At 41.9% G+C, this 20,162-nt stretch overlaps 2 protein-coding genes across 2 annotated transcripts; both read left to right on the top strand.

The window, feature by feature from the left end:
- Positions 1–900: 900 nt before the first annotated feature.
- On the top strand, positions 901–7,818 carry pin4 (peptidylprolyl cis/trans isomerase, NIMA-interacting 4). The gene is made up of 4 exons (XM_062963969.1): positions 901–1,045; positions 3,280–3,353; positions 5,138–5,257; positions 7,634–7,818. Exons 1-4 carry the CDS (start codon positions 1,003–1,005, stop codon positions 7,790–7,792), a joined length of 396 nt encoding a protein of 131 aa, XP_062820039.1. The 5' UTR covers positions 901–1,002; the 3' UTR covers positions 7,793–7,818.
- A 2,527-nt stretch (positions 7,819–10,345) lies between these two features.
- On the top strand, positions 10,346–20,010 carry gla (galactosidase alpha). The gene is made up of 7 exons (XM_062963966.1): positions 10,346–10,572; positions 15,303–15,477; positions 15,768–15,945; positions 16,431–16,522; positions 16,943–17,104; positions 17,504–17,701; positions 18,786–20,010. The coding sequence occupies exons 1-7, from the start codon at positions 10,409–10,411 to the stop codon at positions 19,098–19,100; spliced, it is 1,284 nt and encodes a 427-aa protein (XP_062820036.1). The 5' UTR covers positions 10,346–10,408; the 3' UTR covers positions 19,101–20,010.
- The last annotated feature ends 152 nt before the right edge of the window (positions 20,011–20,162 follow it).

Here is a 20,162-nt window from a genome sequence, read left to right as displayed (position 1 = left end):
GATGTGGGCGAAACGTCAGGAGAGAATACTTCTGGAACATGGCCACACAGCCCGAAAGACATACAACAACCATCACAAGTATCTTTGAAAATTCTCTTTTTAAACCCATGTCCCTCTCAGTACAGTAGAGTCTTGCTTATCCAACATAAACGGGCCGGCAGAACGTTGGATAATCGAATATGTTGGATAATAAGGAGAGATTAAGGAAAATCCTATTAAACATTAAATTAGGTTATGATTTTACAAATTAAGCACCAAAACATGTTATACAACAAATTTGAGAGCCATGCGTGAGTTGGGGCCTTTTACCCTAGCACTCAAGACATGGCTCTTTACTAGAGCTTTTAATCTATTTTAATATTTTTAATCAATATTTGTATGTATGTATTTTTATCCTTTTTTATCTTGTAAATCGCCTAGAGCATCGTGGATGGAGGACGATTAATAAGTAATTAAATGATGATGATGATGATGATGATGAAATTTGACAGAAAAAGTAGTTCAATACACAATAATGCTATGTAGTAATTACTGTATTTACAAATTTAGCACCAAAATATAATGATGTATTGAAAACATTGACTACAAAAATGCGTTGGATAATCCAGAACGTTGGATAAGCGAGTGTTGGATAAGTGAGACTCTACTGTATGTTGTTTTTATGGCATCAAATTGTTACCAACCCCCTTCTGCTGTGCAGGAGAAGCACAATTAAAGCACTCCTGATAGATGACTATCCAATTTTTGCCTCTCACCCCAAGAAGATCATATCAAGGGTCCATCTAATGCAGGCATGGGTAAACTTCGGCCTTCCTCCAGGTGTTTTGGACTACAACTCCCACAATTCCTATCGGCTGTTGCTGCCTGTATGTAGTCTTGATTTCTATGATGCGCCATGCTGCCATCTAGTGCGCAGGAGCGGGATCCGCTTTAGGCCTTGGTGACGTCAAAAGCAGTCGCCTCTTGGTGCTGAGCTTCCTTCCGGGGCTTAGAGGCGTGGAGATGCCTCCCAAAGGGAAAGGCGGTGGCGGCAAAGGGGGCAAAGGTGAGGCGGTTTAGAGTATTCTGGAGCTAGGCCCCAATCTACACTGTCCAGGTCCAAACCAGTATGGAAGAAAGTGGTTTGGATACCTAGGAATGTTTACTTACTTTAGGCCAGGGGTCCTCAAACTTTTTAAGCCGAGGGCCGGTCCACAATCCTTCAGACTGTTGAGGGGCCGGATTATCATTTGAAAAAAAAAATGCAAACAAATTCTGATGCACACTGCATATGTCTTATTTATAGTGCAAAAACAACAACAACAACAACAAGAACAATTTTTTTTTTCGTGTCAGGAGCAACTTGAGTTGCTTCTGGAGTGAGAGAATTGGCCGTCTGCAAGGACGTTGCCCAGGGGACATTGCCCGGATGTTTTGATGTTTTGACCATCCTTGTGGGAGGCTTCTCTCATGTCCCCGCATGGAGCTGGAGCTGATAGAGGGAGCTCATCCGCACTCTCCCCAGGTGGGATTCGAACCTGGCAGCTTTCAGGTCAGCAACCCAACCTTCAAGTCACTTAGTCCACTACGCCATCTGGGGGCTCCATGAACAAGAACAATGAAAGAACAATACAATATTTAAAAATAAAAATAATTTTAACCAACATACATTTATCAGGATTTCAATGGGAAGTGTGGTCCTGCTTCTGGCCAATGAGATAGTCAAGTTAATTAGGGTGGTTGTTGTTGTTGCCGTTGTTGTGTGCCTTCAAATCATTTCAGACTTTGGGCGAGCCTAAGTCTAAAATGTATTTATTTATTATTTATTTATTTACTGCATTTATTTACTGCATTACATTTGTATCACACCCTTCTCACCCCAAAGGGGATTCAGAGTGGCTTACAAATTATATGTACAATATATTATATTATTAGCATAGCACAATATTAGCTATATATTACTTTATTGAACTATAGTACTATACTGTAATTTTATTAGTAATATTATATGTAATATATAATATATAATTAATATTATTATATGGTATTATTATTAGTGTTATATTGTATTACATTATAATATTATCAATATTATATGTATATACAATATATTATATTATAAAACTGAGGGTGGGGGCCAGGTAAATGACCTCGGAGGGCCGCATCCGGCCCCCGGGCCTTAGTTTGGGGACCCCTGCTTTAGGCGATCCCTCGTAGTTCGAGGATGATGGTCTTCCAGTTGTGGGATCCTGAGGGTGGGTTCTTAGGTGGCTGAAGAGACCTATTCTTGATCTGCATGTTGTCCCGCAGTAAGGACATCGGTTTCCAGACAGAAGGCGGTCTCGGTCAGGGTTGGCTTGACGCTCCTTCCTCTTGGCACGTTTCTCCCTTAAGCCCTCTATTCATGCCTCTTCGAACTCCGCAGCACTGCTGGTCACAGCTGACCTCCAATTAGAGCGCTCAAGGGCCAGGGCTTCCCAGTTGTCAGTGTCTATGCCACAGTTTTTAAGGTTGGCTTTAAGCCCATCTTTAAATCTCTTTTCCTGCCCACCAACATTACATTTCCTGTTCTTGAGTTCGGAGTAGAGTAGCTGCTTTGGGAGACGGTGATCTTTGGGCATTTGGACAACGTGGCCTTTAGTCCAGCGGAGTTGATGGCGTAGGAGCATCGCTTCAATGCTGGTGGTCTTTGCTTCCTCAAGCACGCTGATGACATAGTCCAAAATTAGGATTGTTGTTGTTGTGTCCCTTCAAGTTATTTCAGACTTAGGTCAACCCTAAGTCTAAAGTTTAGGACAGAGGCCAGGTCAATGACCTTGGAGGGACTTAGTTTGGGGACCCCTGATCTAGATGGTCTCATAAGACCATAGGTAAGCAAAGAGACCTCCAAAGACCATCTAGATGGTCTCATAAGACCATAGGTAAGGAAAGGGATCCCCAAAGGCCATCTAGACAATCTCATAAAACCATAGGTAAGGAAAAGGAACCTTCAAAGGCCATCTAGACAGTCTCCTAGGACCATAGGTAAGGAAAGTGACCTCCAAAAGCCATCTAGATGGTCTCATAAGGCTGTAGCTAAGCAAAGAGACCTTCAAAGACCATCTAGACGATCTCATAAGACCATAGGTAAGGAAAGGGGCCCCCAAAGACCAGGTAGACTTAGGTCAACCCTAAGCCTCAAGTTTAGGACAGGGGCCAGGTCAATGACCTTGGAGGGGCCGCATCTGGCCCCCGGGCCTTAGTTTGGGGACCCCTGGTCCCAAGCATATCTTACTGTTGCCTCTGTTTTTCTCTTCGAAGGGGGATCCTTCTCGAGCGGCGATGCTGCGGAGAAGAAGAGCCAGGGCCCCAAAGGAGGAGGCAGCTCTGTGAAGGTAGGCACCGGCCTATTCTCTTTCGAATTGGAAACCTTCCCAAACATTTTGTTAGTAGGTAAAGGTTTTCCCCTGACATTAAGTCCAGTCGTGTCCGACCCTGGGGGTTGGTGCTCATCTCCATTGCTAAGCTGAAGAGCCTGTGTTGTCCATAGACACCTCCAAGGTTATGTGGCCACTGGCATGACTGCATGGGGTGCCGTTATGTTCCCACCGGAGCGGTACCTATTGATCTCGCATTTGCATGTTTTCGAACTGCTAGGTTGGCAGAAGCTGGGGCTATCAGCTGGAGCTCACTCCGCTCCCTGGATTCAAACTGCCGACCTTTCAGTCAGTAAATTATGGAATTCCTTGCCCGTTGAAACTCGAACCACCCGAGACCTACTTGCCTTTCGGAAGGCCTGCAAAACCTTGCTCTTCCGACAAGCTTTCAATGGGTGAAAAACTCGGGGCTATGTCTGTTTTTATTGTTGCTTTTATTGTTGTTTTTATTGTTTTTATTGTTATTTTAAAGCTAAGTGTATTGTTTTAATATATTTCTGTAAACCGCTCCGAGCCAAACAGGGAGTACGGTATACAAGTTTAATAAATAAATAAATAAATAAATAAATAAATAAATAAATAAAATAAAAATAAATTCAGCAGCTCAGCGGTTTAACCTGCTGCACCACTGGAGGCTCCATTTTGTTAGTATACACGTTTAAAGATTCAATTAAGGGCTTATATTCTGTCATTGTAAGCATTCCATTGTGGTCCTGTTGCTGGACTATAACTCCATCAGCCACTATTAGGGAATTACAACCAGAGAACATGTAAACCTCACTATCCCTGATTCAGAGGGTCTTAACTCCCACAGAGACGGAGAGCTCAAAATACAGTAGAGTCTCACTTATCCAACACTCGCGTATCCAACATTCTGGATTATCCAACGCATTTTTGTAGTCAATGTTTTTAATATATCGTGATATTTTGGTGCTAAATTTGTAAATACAGTAATTAAAACATAACATTACTGCGTATTGAACTACTTTTTCTGTCAAATTTGTTGTATAACATAATGTTTTGGTGCTTAATTTGTAAAATCATAACCTATTTTGATGTTTAATAGGCTTTTTCTTAATCTCTCCTTATTATCCAACATATTCACTTATCCAACGTTCTGCCGGCCCATTTATGTTGGATAAGTGAGACTCTACTGTATTGCCAAGCTGAAATGCCTGTCATGTCTCCCTACACTATGTAACATTAACATGATTGGGTTGCTGTGAGTTTTCCGGGCTGTATGGCCATGCTCCAGAAGCATTATCTCCTGACGTTTCACCCACATCTCTGCCAAGCATCCTCAGAGGTTGTTGGAAACTAAGCAAGTGGGGTTTATATGTCTGTGGAATGTCCAAGATGTTCTGTTTGAGGTAAATGTGAATGTTGCAGTTGGCCAGCTTGATTAGCATTGAATGGCCTTGCAGCTCCAAAGCTTGGCTGCTTCCTGCCTGGGGAATACTTTGTTCTTTCTCCCATCCTGTACATTATTCCACAGATACATAAACCCCACTTGCCTAGTTTCCAACAGACCTCACAACCTGTGAGGATGCCTGCCATAGATGGGTGAAACGTCAGGAGAGAATGCTTCTGGAACATGGCCACACAGCCTGGAAAACTCACAGCAGTCCAATAACACAATATGTAAACGTCCATGGGCACCCCATCCTTGCACCAGAGGCTCAGTAAAAAAGTGTTTTTGCATGTCTTCTTTGTGGCATCTAATCTCTGTCTGACTTTCAAAGGTGAGGCATATTCTTTGTGAGAAGCAGAGCCGAGCCTTGGAAGCCCTGGAAAAGCTAAAGGCTGGAATGCGCTTCAGTGAAGTTGCCTCCCAATACAGCGAGGACAAAGCCAGGCAAGGGGTATGTATGCACGTGTGCATCTCTATTATATTTATTTATTATTCTGTTTTAATGTTAGCATATTTTTATTTTTTTAATAATTTTTATTAAAATTTATTAAATAAGAAAAGGAAAAAAAAACCGGAATAAAGTTGCAGATGTATAGTTACAGATCCGCGAGTATTTTTTTTTAACATTGAAAGTGGGGGAACATAAATGATAGAGAAAAGTAGGAAAATAGCGAGAAAGAAAAAAAAAGTTTGTCAACTTCCGATCTCTTACATCGAGGTTTGAAAACAAAAATGTCCATCTATATATATAAATGAGTGATGGCATCACGGCGACCCACAAAACTACAGACCCCCCAACCTCGAAATTTGACAACACAACCCATCATCCACGCCTCTAGGTTGATACAACAAAAAGAAAAGAAAAATAAAGTCCTAATTAGAGGGAGAGCAATAATTGTTTTTATCCAATTGCTGCCAGTTAGAGGACTAATCTCTGCCCACTTGGTCTCCTAGTAACCAACTCAGCCCAGGGGACAGGCAGATTTAGGCCTCACTTAGGCTTCTTCCATAGATTATCTAATTTGCACTGGATTATATGGCAGTGTAGACTCAAGGCCCTTCCACACAGCTATATAACCCAGTTATAATCTTATATTATCTGCTTTGCACTGGATTATCTTGACTCCACACTACCATATAATCCACTTCAGTGTGCATTTTATACAGGGCCTCATATAATCCAGTTCTAAGCAGATAATATAAGATTATCAATATACAATACACAATTCCTCAATACTTTATTTCCCATACCACCATACTTCGCCACAGCAACGCGTGGCCGGGCACAGCTAGTATATTTATATAGAAATATACATTTCTTTTCTTTAAAGAAGCACATCCTCCCATTTGCTCATGCTATTTTTTATGGTTGGGAATCTACTTTTTTTCTTATCTTATTTTAAATATTCTTTCAAAAGAGTCCAGTCAGCTGATTTCTTTGGTATGCCTTGGTTTCTTTTAAGGCATTGTGTTAAGTTATCCATATTTGTAATGTCTAGTATTTTCAATATCCAGTCCTCTATCCGGGGTGCTTCTTTCAATTTCCAGTTTTTAGCATAAATTATTCTAGCCGCTGTCACCAAGTAATTAAATAGTATGTCTTTTCTTAAATCCATTTCAAAATCTGGCATTCCTAAGAGAAAGTATTCTGGTTTCATTTGGAATTTTATTCCTAATATTTGTATATTTTAAGCTATATGCTAATGTTTTTATGTTAAGCCGCTTTGAGTCACCTTTCAGAGAGATAAAGTGGGATATTATTGTTATTATAATAATAATTAATAATAATAATAATAATAATAATAATAATAATAATAATAATAATATAGTAGCATTATTGTCCCAATAGCAATATTTTTGTCAGATTTGGGAACACTTTCCTTAGTCTGACCTGGGTTTAATGGTCAGGAGCGAAGCCTTGTGCTTGGCAGCCAGGGAATTAACCAAATAAAAATTAAGGTCAAAGCAACATGTTACTCTACAGAGCTATTAAAATATCAGCAATCGGATCAAAAAAGGAAAATGTTAGACATGCTATTTTGGAAGTCTCTGTGCGAAAGCAAAACTCTCAGGAAGCAAGCAAATTTCATCCTGTCTGAATGGATACTGATTTGAACCCTTGCAGTCTAAATGTGAGGGGACAGGTGCCGGGCTGTGGCGCAGGCTGGTTAGTAGCCAGCTGCAATAAATCACTCTGACCAAGAGGTCATGAGTTCAAGGCCAGCCCGTGTCAGGGTGAGCACCTGACAATTAAAATAAAAAATAGTCCCTGTTCGTTGTTGACCTAAGCAACCCGAAAGATAGTTGCAGCTCTCAAGTAGGAAATTTAGGTACCACTTATATGTGGGGAGGCTAATTTACGACACCATAAAAAAAATCATCCCGCCGCCGTTGGAATGAGGAAGTTGCCGTCTCAGTGGATGATGAAGCAGCTCCTCCCCCTGTGGCCGGAATCAAGCATACCCTCAGGAAGCTGGAAACTGGAGAAGGTTTAAATTGCCTCTGCGTCTGTCTCTGTCTCTGTTCTATGTGTATATGGCACTAAATGTTTGCCTTATATGTGTACAATGTGATCCGCCCTGAGTTCCCTTCGGGGTGAGAAGGGCGGAATATAAATACTGTAAATAAATAGATAGAGATACATTTCAAAGTAGGAATAGGCAGAAAGTAGATCATAAATATTGGTAGATGGAGGGTAGATTTCCTATGATGTCCAAGGCAAAAATGGGCCCCAACTTCCAAAATACCTTAGTTCTATGATCCTACTACAGGTAGGCTCCCCATCTCTGTTTGCAGCTCAAAGAGTCTCTCTGTGCTGCCTTTTCAGGGCGACCTGGGCTGGATGGCCAGGGGCTCCATGGTGGGACCCTTCCAGGAAGCCGCCTTTGCTCTGCCGGTCAGCAGCATGGACAAACCCGTCTACACAGACCCTCCGGTCAAAACCAAGTTTGGCTATCACATCATCATGGTGGAAGGTCGGAAATAATAAAACATGGGCTGCATAACTGCCAACTGGTCTTTGTCCTTTGGTTCGAGAGCATCGCAGACAACTGGAGGCGCTTCTTCCCAAAATGGGAACGACAGGTTATGGGAGCGCCGTGTAAATTAGCATGGGAAAGCTTTGCAGCTTCAAAGCCTGGCTACTTCCTGCCTGGAGGGATCCTTTGTTGGGAGGTGTTAGCTGGCCCTGATTGTTTCCTGTCTGGAATTCCCCTTTTTTTGAGTGTTTTTCTATATGTACTGTCCTGATTTTGGAGTTTTTTTAAAATAATGGCAGCCAGATTGAGTTCATGTTCCTGGTTTCCCCCTTTCTGTTGAAATTGTCCACATGCTTGTTTTATGGTTATATGCTTGTTTTACATGCTTTTTTATGTGCTCTTGTTTTAAATGTATTGATACTGTATTTTATAATGTGACCTTGTGAGCCAGCCCAAGTTTCTCTGGGCAGATGGGGTTGGATACAAAAATAAAATTATTATTATTATTATTATTATTATTTTATTATGAGACAGCAAACAAGATAGATATGCTGGATTTCGTATCACAAAATCACAAGTCGAACACTTCCCAAGTGTCTAGGACTGTGTGATGTATTTTCGGATAATGTGTGTAGATCCCAGTAGGGTGGCCTATTATTATTATTATTATTATTATTATTATTATTATTATCATCATCATCATCACCATCATCATCATTATTATTCATCATCATTATTATTCATCATCATCATTATTCACTTATCCAAGGTTCTGGATTATCCAAGCCATTTTTGTAGTCAATGTTTTCAATATATAGTGATATTTTGGTGCTAAATTTGTAAATACAGTAATTACAACATAACATTACTGCGTATTGAATTACTTTTTCTGTCAAATTTGTTGTCTAACATGATGTTTTGGTGCTTAATTTGTAAAAATCATAACCTAATTTGATGTTTAATAGGCTTTTCCTTAATCCCTCCATATTATCCAAGATATTCGCTTATCCAAGCTTCTGCTCGCCCGTTTAGTTTGGATAAGTGAGACTCTACTGTATTATTATTATTATTAGCGGGCCCTGATTGTTTCATCTGGAATTCCCCTGTTTTCAGACGACGGTAAATAAAGGACAACACTCTGAAAACTGGAGAATTCCGGGCATGAAACAATCAGGGGCAGCTAACACCTCCCAATAAATGATTCCCTCAGGCAGGAATCAGCCAGATCTTGAAGCTACAAGGCTTTTCAATGCTAATCAAGGTGATTGATTACAATATTCACACTTGCCTCCAACAGATAAGAGTTCTTTCTCCCACCCTGGACATTATTCCACAGATATATAAACCTCCTTTGCTTAGTTTCTTCATATACCTCACAACCTGTGAGGATGCCTGCCATGGATGTGGGCGAAATGAATCATAGAATCATAGAATAGTAGAGTTGGAAGAGACCTCATGGGCCATCCAGTCCAACCCCCTGCTAAGAAGCAGGAAATCGCATTCAAAGCACCCCCGACAGATGGCCATCCAGCCTCTGCTTAAAAGCCTCCAAAGAAGGAGCCTCTACCACGGCCCCGGGGAGAGAGTTCCACTGTCGAACAGCCCTTCTCACAGTGAGGAAGTTCTTCCTGATGTTCAGGTGGAATCTCCTTTCCTGTAGTTTGAAGCCATTGTTCCGTGTCCTAGTCTCCAGGGCAGCAGAAAACAATCTTGCTCCCTCCTCCCTATGACTTCCCTTCACGTATTTGTACATGGCTATCATGTCTCCTCTCAGCCTTCTCTTCTGCAGGCTAAACATGCCCAGCTCTTTAAGCCGCTCCTCATAGGGCTTGTTCTCCAGACCCTTCATCATTTTAGTCGCCCTCCTCTGGACGCTTTCCATCTTGTCAACATCTCCCTTCAACTGTGGTGCCCAAAATTGGACACAGTATTCCAGGTGTGGTCTGACCAAGGCAGAATAGAGGGGGAGCATGACTTCCCTGGATCTAGACGCTATTCCCCTATTGATGAGGCCAGAATCCCGTTGGCTTTTTTAGCTGCCGCATCACATTGTTGGCTCATGTTTAACTTGTTGTCCACGAGGACTCCAAGGTCTTTTTCGCACACACTGCTGTCAAGCCAGGCATCGTCCCCCATTCTGTATCTTTGATTTCCATTTTTTCTGCCGAAGTGAAGTATCTTGCATTTGTCCCTGTTGAACTTCATTTTGTTAGTTTCGGCCCATCTCTCTAGTCTGTCAAGATCGTTTTGAATTCTGCTCCTGTCTTCTGGAGTGTTAGCTAAATGTCAGGAGAGAATGCTTCTAGAACATGGCTAAACATCCCAGCAACCCAGATATTGTGGGATTTCCTGCCTTGATATTCTGGGTTGTATAGCTGTGTGGAAGGGCCCTGGATTCCTCGATTGAGGAAAGAAATGTGTTTTTAAAAGTCCTGCGGGAGCGAAGGGGTTAAGCTTCCCAGTGGGAGCAAGTTTTGTTCCTGCGGTCCCGCCTCTCAGGCACCGGATTGGTCATTCCTCGCGGCGCTAGTCGGATCGCGTCCTGATTGGCGGAGCGGCGAGGGCGGGGCTCTGCGATTGGCTGGCGGGCTCTTCCGGAGCGAGGCGGCTCCAGAGTTGGAAGGATGGCGGCCATGGCCGGGCTGCTCCCGCTTGTGCTGCTGGGGATGGCGCGGTGGAGCGGAGCCCTGGAGAACGGCCTGGCCCGCACGCCGCCCATGGGCTGGCTCCACTGGGAGCGCTTCCTCTGCCAGACCGACTGCGGGCAGGAGCCACTCCAGTGCGTCAGGTAAGGCCCGCCAAGGGACTCCAACTCCCAGAAGCCCTCGCCTGCTTGGGCAACGGCAGGGAATTCTGGGAAATGAAGTCCAAAACACCTGGAAGAGCCAGAGCCACTCATTGGGGGCCCTTTAAGGTTCTTTCCCACCCAAAAAAGCCAAGTGCTTATGCTGTGGAGCTAAGGGAGTTGTAGTTTTGCAAGGTCAAGAATATCTTTTTTTTTAAAAATAATTTTGTATTAGTGTTCTTTGCAACATAAACAGAGACAAAAACATACAATAAAATAAATTACAAAATTGAGGGAAAAGAGGGGGAAAAAGGAAAAAAGGGAAAAAAGAATTAGAAGAGGAAGAAAAAAAAGAAGAGGGGTAAAAATTAAATAAACCAAAAAAAATTTCTTTAGCTGCTCACACTAACAAATATATCACAGATTTGCATGGACTTTATTCAACATCATCAGATAATTTATGTGTCTCAGATAGTGTCTCATACTGGAATGTATTTTAATTACGTTTTTATGCCTGTTTGAATTTTTATAATTCTACAGTAGAGTCTTGCTTATCCAACGTTCTGGATTATCCAGCGCATTTTTGTAGTCAATGTTTTCAATATATCATGATATTTTGGTGCTAAATTGGTAAATACAGTAATTACAACATAACATTACTGCGCATTGAACTATTTTTTCTGTCAAATTTGTTGTATAACATGATGTTTTGGTGCTTAATTTGTAAAATCATAACCTAATTTGATGTTTAATAGGCTTCTCCTTTATCTCTCCTTATTATCCAACATATTCGCTTATCCAAGCTTCTGCTGGCCTGTTTAGCTTGGATAAGTGAGACTCTACTGTATATCACAGACTTGCATGGACTTTAGTCAACGTCATCAGATAGTTTGTGTGTCTCAGACAGTGTCTCATACTGGAATGTATTTTAATTATGTTTTAATGCCTGTTTTAATTTTAATAATTCTATTTCATGCCTGTGTTTAACGCCCAAGGCACTGTATAAATGCCATTTGTAAGCCTCAAGTTCCCCTCGGGATAGAGAAAGGCAGGAGATAAATATGGTAGATAAATAAATTTGTGAGAATAAGCTCTTGCACCACCAAAGAGGTTATTTATTTATTTATTATTTTTTAAATTTATAATACAGTAGTCTCACTTATCCAACCTAAACAGGCCGGCAGAATGTTGGATAAGTGAATATGTTGGATAATAAGGAGGGATTAAGGAAAAACCTATTAAACATCAAATTAGGTTATGATTTTACAAATTAAGCACCAAAACATCTTGTTATACAACAAATTCGATAGAAAAAGTAGTTCAATACGAAGTAATGCTATGTAGTAATGACTGTATTTACGAATTTAGCACCAAAATATCATGATGTTTTGAAAACATTGACTACAAAAAAGTGTTGGATAATCCAGAATGTTGGATAAGTGAGACTCTACTGTATTTATTTTCCGCCCTTCTCACCCTGAATGGGACTCAGGGCAGATCACAGAACATACATACGTGGCAAACATTCAATGCCGTTCATACACAGACAGGACAAACAATTGTGTGTGTGTGTGTGTGTGTGTATAGGCTTTTCCCATCTTTGGCATCTTGGAGGCTTGTGCTTGGTTCCGGCCATCTTGCTCTATTGTGCTCTTGCTCCATCTCTCTGCCGAAGAGCTTTGTTCGTAAACTTTCCTCCTTGATCAAATCACCAGCATTTTTCTGGCCTTTCTAGGTACCTCAAAATACCTCCCCGCTTTTAAGTCGTACCTATTTATCTACTCACATTTTGCTTTCGAACTGCTAGGTAGGCAGAAGGTTAGGAAGGGAAGGTTGAAAAATAAGCATAATATTCTGTCGTGGGGGGAAATGGCCACATATGTTATTGCCAATTTCAAAAAGCAAGAATTCGGTCATCAAACAGCCTGTTTGGAGACCAATGTCCTCCTGAGATTACCAAGTAGATAATACTAATAAATGTGATAGGATTGGGGATCCTATGAGTGTATGAACTGATGATGTGCTGACTTAATGTCAGGAGGAAAACCTTTACCTTTACCTTATGGTTCCTTAATAGGGCTGCTCATAGAGGGAGAAAGTATTTGGGGATGTGCTTAGGTATCCAATGATTCATTATAGTAAAGGTAAAACTTTTCCCCTGATGTTAAGTCCAGTCGTGTCCGACTCTGGGAGTTGGTGCTCATCTCCATTTCTAAGACCTCCAAGGTCATGTGGCCGGCAAGACTGCATGGAGCACTGTTATCTTCCCGCCTGAGCGGTACCTATTGATCTACTCACATTAGCATGTTTTTGAACTGCTAGGTTGGCAGAAGCTGGGGCTAACAGCAGGAGCTCACCCAACTCCATGGATTTGAACCGCAAATCTTTTGGTCAGCAAGTTCAGCAGCACAGCGATTTAACTTCATTATATGATTTATTATAGGGTTTCTTAAATCAAGGATAATCCTTGCAAGTGGTTTGCCATTGCCCATAGTTCCCCATCCAAGGAGTAGCCAAGCTTATCCTTGCATAGCTCGAAGATCTGATTGTGATGCTTCCAAGGTCTTTGGGCCTTTCCAGCTGTGACAGCAAAAGACAACAAGCTCTGGTCTGGAAAATTCGACCTTTGCCTTCTCTGTTGCATCAAAAGGGGAACTGGTTTTAGGGAAGCACTTCGAATATGTTTTGATAGATTTCGACTGTGAATTTTCTTAGCGCTGTTTGTTTCATTCTGTTTGAATGTTTGCATATAGTATAGCATTAAATTGTATACTAATGCTTTGAGTCCCTTTGGGAGAGATAAAGCGGGGTATAAATAAATATAATAATAATAATAAGCAGTCATTGGGGAAAATTCACTGAAGCCCAGGTCATAAGATCTTCCACCGGGCTGATTATTCATAGTCTAAAAACAAGTTAAACTAGTCCCAGGAAATGTGATAACAGAGTCACCACTTCTCTTTCTGCAATCTCTCTAAGATAACATAGTCTAATATCATTGTGTTGTAATTGTTTTCTTAATTGAGATGGTAAACATCCTTTGTAAATAGAAAACAGCCTCTAGGTTTGTGAGAGTGTGTGTAAACCAGGCATGGGCGAACTTTGGCCCCCCGGATGTTTTGGACTTCAACTCCCACAATTCCTAACAACCGCAGGCTGTTAGGAATTTTGGGAGTTGAAGTCCAAAACACCCGGAGGGCCAAAGTTTGCCCATGCCTGGTCCAGACTCATTCCCTTTCTTTGGTGAGGAAGACATTCTATAATCCTTGGTGTTGTACTTTTTGTTAGAGGGGATTATTGTAATGTAATTTTATAGTAACATAATAATGATTATAATGAATTATAATATAATTATATAATAAATTCTTCTGCGAACCTAGCAGTTCGAAAACATGCCAATGTGAGATCAATAGAGAAGGTAACGGCGCTCCATGCAGTCATGCCGGCCACATGACCTTGGAGGTGTCTACGGACAACACCAGCTCTTCGGCTTAGAAATGGAGATGAGCACCAACCCCCAGAGTCAGACATGACTGGACTTGTCGTCAGGGAAAACCTTTACCTTTCTATATAATAAATTAATATTATTAAATTATAATATTAATGGGATTATTAAAACAGAATTATATTATAATAGACAATCAGGGTGACTCTCCTGATAATATTATCATAATCATATGATTGTAGAATATACTTATAAGCTCATAATTATTATAATTATATGATAGAACTATATTATCATAGACTATGTTATTAGGGTGAACTTCTTGGTAATATTATAATAGTTATATGATCACATAATTGCACAATTATATTATAAATAATTATGAGCTTATAATGATGTTGTAATAATTATAATGTCTAGTACTCTGTTCGAGAGTTGTGATATCATGAGATGCATATACAGCATCGTAACTGCTGGGAGTTCGGTATTTATATAATGAACATCCAAATATCCATAGCAATGCTCCAAGGTTTGTGGTTACTATTCATAAATTATTATTAGTATTATTACTATTATTATTATTAATGCCATGCTTTAATAGCATAGACTCAAAATAGCTTATGATGATGCAGGTTCCCTGCCTTTGTTTTCACTACAAACGCCATGCCCCAACAGAAATGATCTTCTGACAGTCCTCTTGCAAGGACAAGAAAGATCTACCATAATTAGAGTAAGCCTTTTTATCCTGAAAGCTATCAAGAAAAGAGCACATTTCCTGAAAGAAGAATCAGGAAAATAAGATTTTGTCGGCAAACAGATGGTCAGCTGCCTGTCCTCCCATCCTTTTTGCCTTGTTTTTATTTATGTTGCACTTTGAAATGGTCGTATGACTGGTCAAACAAATAAATTATTATTATTGTACAAACGCCCTGCTGTCCCCAGCTTCTTTCATTCTTTCTCTCAATGATGTGTGTAAACAGTGGATAAAATAAAAGTTTTTAGGAGGTGATGCTTCTCCCATAGAAGGCAAAATATTCCGAAGAAAGAGCAAGTGTTTGTTTATTAAAATGCAAGGCACAGACAACAATTTCCATGGGGTGTTAACACTTCCCAATGCTCTCCAAAGGAATATATCCAAAATATCTCTAGTTGAATGATGCAGGGGGAAAATGCACTCCTGATATTCTGTTTCAGCAGAACAGACTTGGTTGGCAAATGGCCTGATCATGTGCAGGGTTGCCACCTCCTCTTCTCGTTTTTTTGCTGACTTCTCCTTTTCCCTCTGTAGCGAGAGGCTGTTTATGCAGATGGCGGATCTGATGGTGTCCGACGGGTGGAAAGACATAGGCTACGAATACCTGTGTATTGATGACTGCTGGATGGCTCCCACCCGGGATGAGCAGGGCAGGCTGCAGCCCGACCCCAAACGCTTTCCCAGTGGGATCGGCAAACTGGCCGACTATGTGAGTTGATGCTTGTTTATTTTGTCAGTCCAGCTGAGAGGATCATAAGTCCTTAGATCATAAGGATCTAGTCCAACCCTTCTGCCAGGCAGGAAAAGCACGATCAAAACACCCCCGACAGATGGCCATCCGGACCCGTTTCAAAGCCACTACCATTTGACACCTTTTCCCTTCTGCAGATGGTAGCCACACTCTCCTGTGTCCTGCAGTTTTATAGCCCGTCTTGCCTCTATTGAAACCTTTAGGGCCGAAAGCAATGCAACTCTCTTCTCTAATTCTTTGTGCTCCAGGTCCATTCCAAAGGGCTGAAGCTGGGCATCTACGCAGACGTTGGGAACAAGACGTGTGCTGGTTTCCCTGGCAGTTTTGGCTCCTACCAGCTGGACGCAGAGACCTTTGCCAACTGGGGAGTGGACTTGCTGAAGTTCGACGGCTGTTCCTTTGGCACCTTGGAGCTCCTGGCAGAAGGTAGCATCCCAGACCAGCTCACCATAAAGCAGGCATGAGCAAGCCTCGGCCCTCCAGGTGTTTTGGACTTCAACTCCCACAATTCCTAACAGCCGGTAGGCTGTTAGGAATTGTGGGAGTTGAAGTCCAAAACACCTGGAGGGTCGCAGTTGGCCCACGCTTGCCCAAAGGTGACTTACCATAGGGTTTTCGTGGCAAAATTTGTTCAGAGCAGAGCTTTGCCTTCTTCTGAGGCCAAGAGGTGTGACTTACCCAATGAGTTTCTGTGGCCGAGTGGATTCGAACCCAAAAGCCACAGTCCATCACTCAAAGCACTATACTGATTCGCCTTCTCCCATCCATGTAGTATTTGATAGCTATTTGTCGGATGCATAGCTGTCGGTTACCTTGAAAACCTTCACCTTCTGAGTGGAAATGAGTGGGTTTTTGGCGGGGCTGAAGTCTTTCTGATGTGTTCTTTAAGGAGTTCTTCCCTTTGTCCCCAGGCTATAAAACCATGTCTCAGGCTTTGAATAAAACCGGGAGAAGCATTGTCTACTCATGTGAATGGCCGCTCTATGAGAGACCCATGCAGGAGGTAAGGAGGGTGTATCTATTGGGGGTGCTTTGATTGTGTTTTCCTACATGGCGGGGGCTTGACTGGATGGCCCTTGGGGGTCCCTTCCAACTTTACCATTTTGTGTTGCTCTACTTCCTTTTTAGCCCTTCCATGATTTCCAAGTAGCTCTAGTATTTTTTTTAAAGAGGCTAAGGAGAAGGAAAGCATTCCAGATCTGGCTAAACAAACGGAAGCGAAGTTAAATACAAGCTTATATTTCGTAATTAAGTTTGGATTTTGGACCATGCTTCAGAGGCCATGAGATGCAGGGATTATTTTGGGGATACGGAAACCTTTCGCCTTCCAGATATTTAGGCTGAATTGAAGCTAGAATGGAGAGGGAGGGGTACTTTGAAACAGCACCAACACTAAGCAGATCCTCCTGCTTTATGTTGGCAGCCCAACTACACAGAGATCAAACAGTACTGCAATTACTGGAGGAATTATGCCGACATCTACGATGCCTGGAACAGCGTCAAAAATGTCTTGGATTGGACGTCTTACCACCAGGACAGCCTTGTGGACATTGCTGGACCAGGAGGCTGGAATGACCCAGATATGGTGAGTTTGTGGCTTCTTAAAAAGACATACAGATGCTAACGTCACATGCAATGCCATTCCATACTTGCTGCCAACTGCTGTGGGGTGAATTGCTCCTACTTGTACATTGTGTTCTGTAAATGTTCTCACATGTTTCTGGTGAACCCATGGCTTGCTTAATACAGTGCATTTTTAACAACAGCAGTGGCTCTCAGCTTTTGGACTTCATTTCGGAAGCACCAGCCAGTATTGTCAAAGATTTTGGGAGTTGAAGTCCAAAACAACAAATGTTGAGAATCCCTGAACTAGAGAAGAAACAAGCTAGCCATTGGGATGTGGCAGAGAACAGAAGGGGGAAGAAGAGCAATGTACACGATATTATGGGAGGAAATGCAGCAATTTTTCCATCTCCCCTTCCAGCTGGTGATTGGGGACTTTGGGCTGAGCTGGGACCAGCAAGTGACTCAAATGGCACTCTGGGCCATCATGGCCGCCCCCCTCCTCATGTCCAACGACTTGCGCCGGATAAATCCCCAGGCTAAGGCCCTGCTCCAGAACAAGGATGTGATCGCCATCAACCAGGATCCACTGGGCAAGCAAGGATACCGGATTACAAAGGTATGGATGCCTTCCTGGGAGGGCAAAACACAGTCCAGCAGTTATACCACAAGCTGGACTTTCATTATCTTTGATTCACAACTGATTTCCGATAAGAACATCAAAGGTTTTTTATTAGATTGTCCAGTCTGATGGCAAAAAGCTCTGTGAGCAGAGTGGTCTCCACTTTCATGCTATGAATGTACAGGTGGTGGTGATCTTTCTCCCAGTCTTCATCATCATGGGCCCATTCAGATCAGCTTTCTCATTTTGAAGTGCATTTATTTCCAGAGCAAGCATGCCTACTATGTGACACCTCAGAGCATTTCTATAACCATAATCTACAATCTTTTGCCATTGAACTATTGCATTTTCTGCCTTGCAAAACAGGACAGGCAGTAGATTCTTGTTTGGCTTATTATTTCACACGCAAAAATACTGGAACACCTACTTCAAGGTGGCAGCTGCAGCCCTTGTATTCATTATTATAGGAATACTGACCTGGCTTACTGTTAACCTATTCCTGGAACCACACTTTTAAGTCCCTTTGAATTTAAAATAATTATTTTACTCTATAGGTTCTGCCATATTGTTTATGTAGTAGAATCTGGAGAAATTTGGTGTATTTTTAAAAAGAATTAGCACCAGTAGTTTTGTTACCGAGTCTTCATAAATTTTAGTTCCATAATGTGCTAAACCTTTTCCTTGGAATAGTGCGGAGTCCCAAACATTAAAAGGAAACATCTGCATTGTGGGGTAAGGTGAAAAGATTGAGTATGGTAACATACATTAATTTAGAATGTATCTGCCAAAAATTTGATTTAGGAGTTTTTAAAACATGGGCATGAATTTTTCAATAGTTTGACAATCAATTCAAAAGGGAAGGTGTTTGTCTTAGATGTTTGATCCCAAGACCTTCCAAGTCTTGAACATGTGAAGACTTGGTTATTTTATGGCAGCCGATAGGCTGTTAGGAATTATGGGAGTTGAAGTCCAAAACTCCAGGAGGAGGGCCAAAGTTTACCCATGCCTGGTTTATAGGATAGTTTGTGGTACTGATCAAGGTCTAATAAGATGTTATTGTTCTTGATATTGTTCCTTCCAGGATAACTACTTTGAGCTGTGGGAGCGGCCCCTCTCCGGAGGCGCATTTGCCATTGCGGTGGTGAACCGGCAGGAGATCGGGGGCCCACAGGCCTTTGCCTTCTCCACTGCCATCCTTGGGAACGGCTTGGCTTGCAACCCCACTTGCTCCATCCAGCAGATCCTCCCCAAGAGCAGAGACTGGGGCCTGCACAACTGGATCTCATTCCTGAAAGTAGTGGTGAACCCGACTGGCACCGTGCTGCTGCGGACGGTGGTGAATAAGGAGGCACTTATGTTTGACCAAGGAACCAAGCGCTCCCAGGACATCTTATAAGGTGCCCTAAAATCCAGGAAACTTTGGTATACTATCTCCTTACTTCCCTCTTTCGGACATCTAAATCTCAAAGGGAAAACATCTTTCTAATCTGGATTCCATAGCAACAAACTTGGGTACTTTTTGATTGTGCTTTTCCTGCAGGCAGGTATGACTTAAATAGCCAATGTGGTCTCTTCCAACTCTGTGAAACTTTCTGGGCAAAAGGGGCTGATCAGTCCCACAAACTGGTCCCAGGAAAGAGATCATTAAAACCTCCCAGATCTTTATGTTGCTACCTCATTGGGAGAATGTAGGAAATTAGATGCAGATTTTGTCAAAGATCCCTAGGCAGGCCTGTATTCTTCCCCTAGCGTGATATACTATAGGAAGGTATGTCAGGCTGTGCATTGTACCAAAAATGTAGGAAGCTGCAAAGTTGTAAGGCAGCTCCTTGAACATGAGTCATGCCCAGTAAAGACAACCACAGATTCTAAGGGTTTTTGAGAGTTGACTTTGAGCCTTTTATTCTAGCTAATGGCTGGAACTTAATTGTTACTTTAAACTTCCCAGCCACTTAGAACAAAACCATAGGTGCCTGGCTGCTTAGGGCCAATTTAGACTGGGGGGGAGGGGCATTTTGGATCAGGACTGTGGTTGCTTAAATGGTTTGTCCCCTCTCCCAAATGACCGTTTGCTTTAGGACGTGCCTCTCAACATCACTCCTTACCTGACTATGTTGCTGGCAATAGACAGGGGAAGCGAAGGAAGACTATTTGGTAGGATTCACAATTGTGTGTATTGAGTTGCTGCTGACTGGATGAAGAAAATTTATGATGGACACAATGAAGACACTTGACTTAAAATAATGGCAAACAAACATATATGTCATGATTGTTTCTATTTTATGAAATAAAATGTTTTCCTTTCAGCAACTTGTCATTTAAGATTTTTTTTACAAGACCTGCTACATTTTCGGTCCATTATAGAGCCTCCTCGCCTATAGGTCAACTCCCCATAGAGCCCGATCTTATCACAGCTGATAAGGAAGGTCATCAGGCTACTATACCATAGGCATGGGCC

This window comes from Anolis carolinensis, unplaced genomic scaffold (assembly GCF_035594765.1).
Source record: "Anolis carolinensis isolate JA03-04 unplaced genomic scaffold, rAnoCar3.1.pri scaffold_12, whole genome shotgun sequence".
NCBI lineage: Eukaryota > Metazoa > Chordata > Lepidosauria > Squamata > Dactyloidae > Anolis > Anolis carolinensis.
The sequence above is the reverse complement of the archived record's forward strand: the minus strand, read 5'-3'. Positions and strand labels throughout refer to the sequence as shown.

What these genes read in the sequence shown, in the direction of transcription:
- pin4 (XM_062963969.1), top strand. Translation starts at nt 1,003, where the DNA reads ATGCCTCCCAAAGGGAAAGGCGGTGGCGGCAAAGGGGGCAAAG. An exon ending in GAGGAGGCAGCTCTGTGAAG is followed by an intron (nt 3,354 to 5,137) that starts GTAGGCACCGGC and finishes TGACTTTCAAAG; the next exon opens with GTGAGGCATATTCTTTGTGA. An exon ending in AGGACAAAGCCAGGCAAGGG is followed by an intron (nt 5,258 to 7,633) that starts GTATGTATGCAC and finishes CTGCCTTTTCAG; the next exon opens with GGCGACCTGGGCTGGATGGC.
- gla (XM_062963966.1), top strand. Translation starts at nt 10,409, where the DNA reads ATGGCGGCCATGGCCGGGCTGCTCCCGCTTGTGCTGCTGGGGATGGCG. An exon ending in GAGCCACTCCAGTGCGTCAG is followed by an intron (nt 10,573 to 15,302) that starts GTAAGGCCCGCC and finishes TTCCCTCTGTAG; the next exon opens with CGAGAGGCTGTTTATGCAGA. An exon ending in GCTGGAATGACCCAGATATG is followed by an intron (nt 17,105 to 17,503) that starts GTGAGTTTGTGG and finishes CTCCCCTTCCAG; the next exon opens with CTGGTGATTGGGGACTTTGG.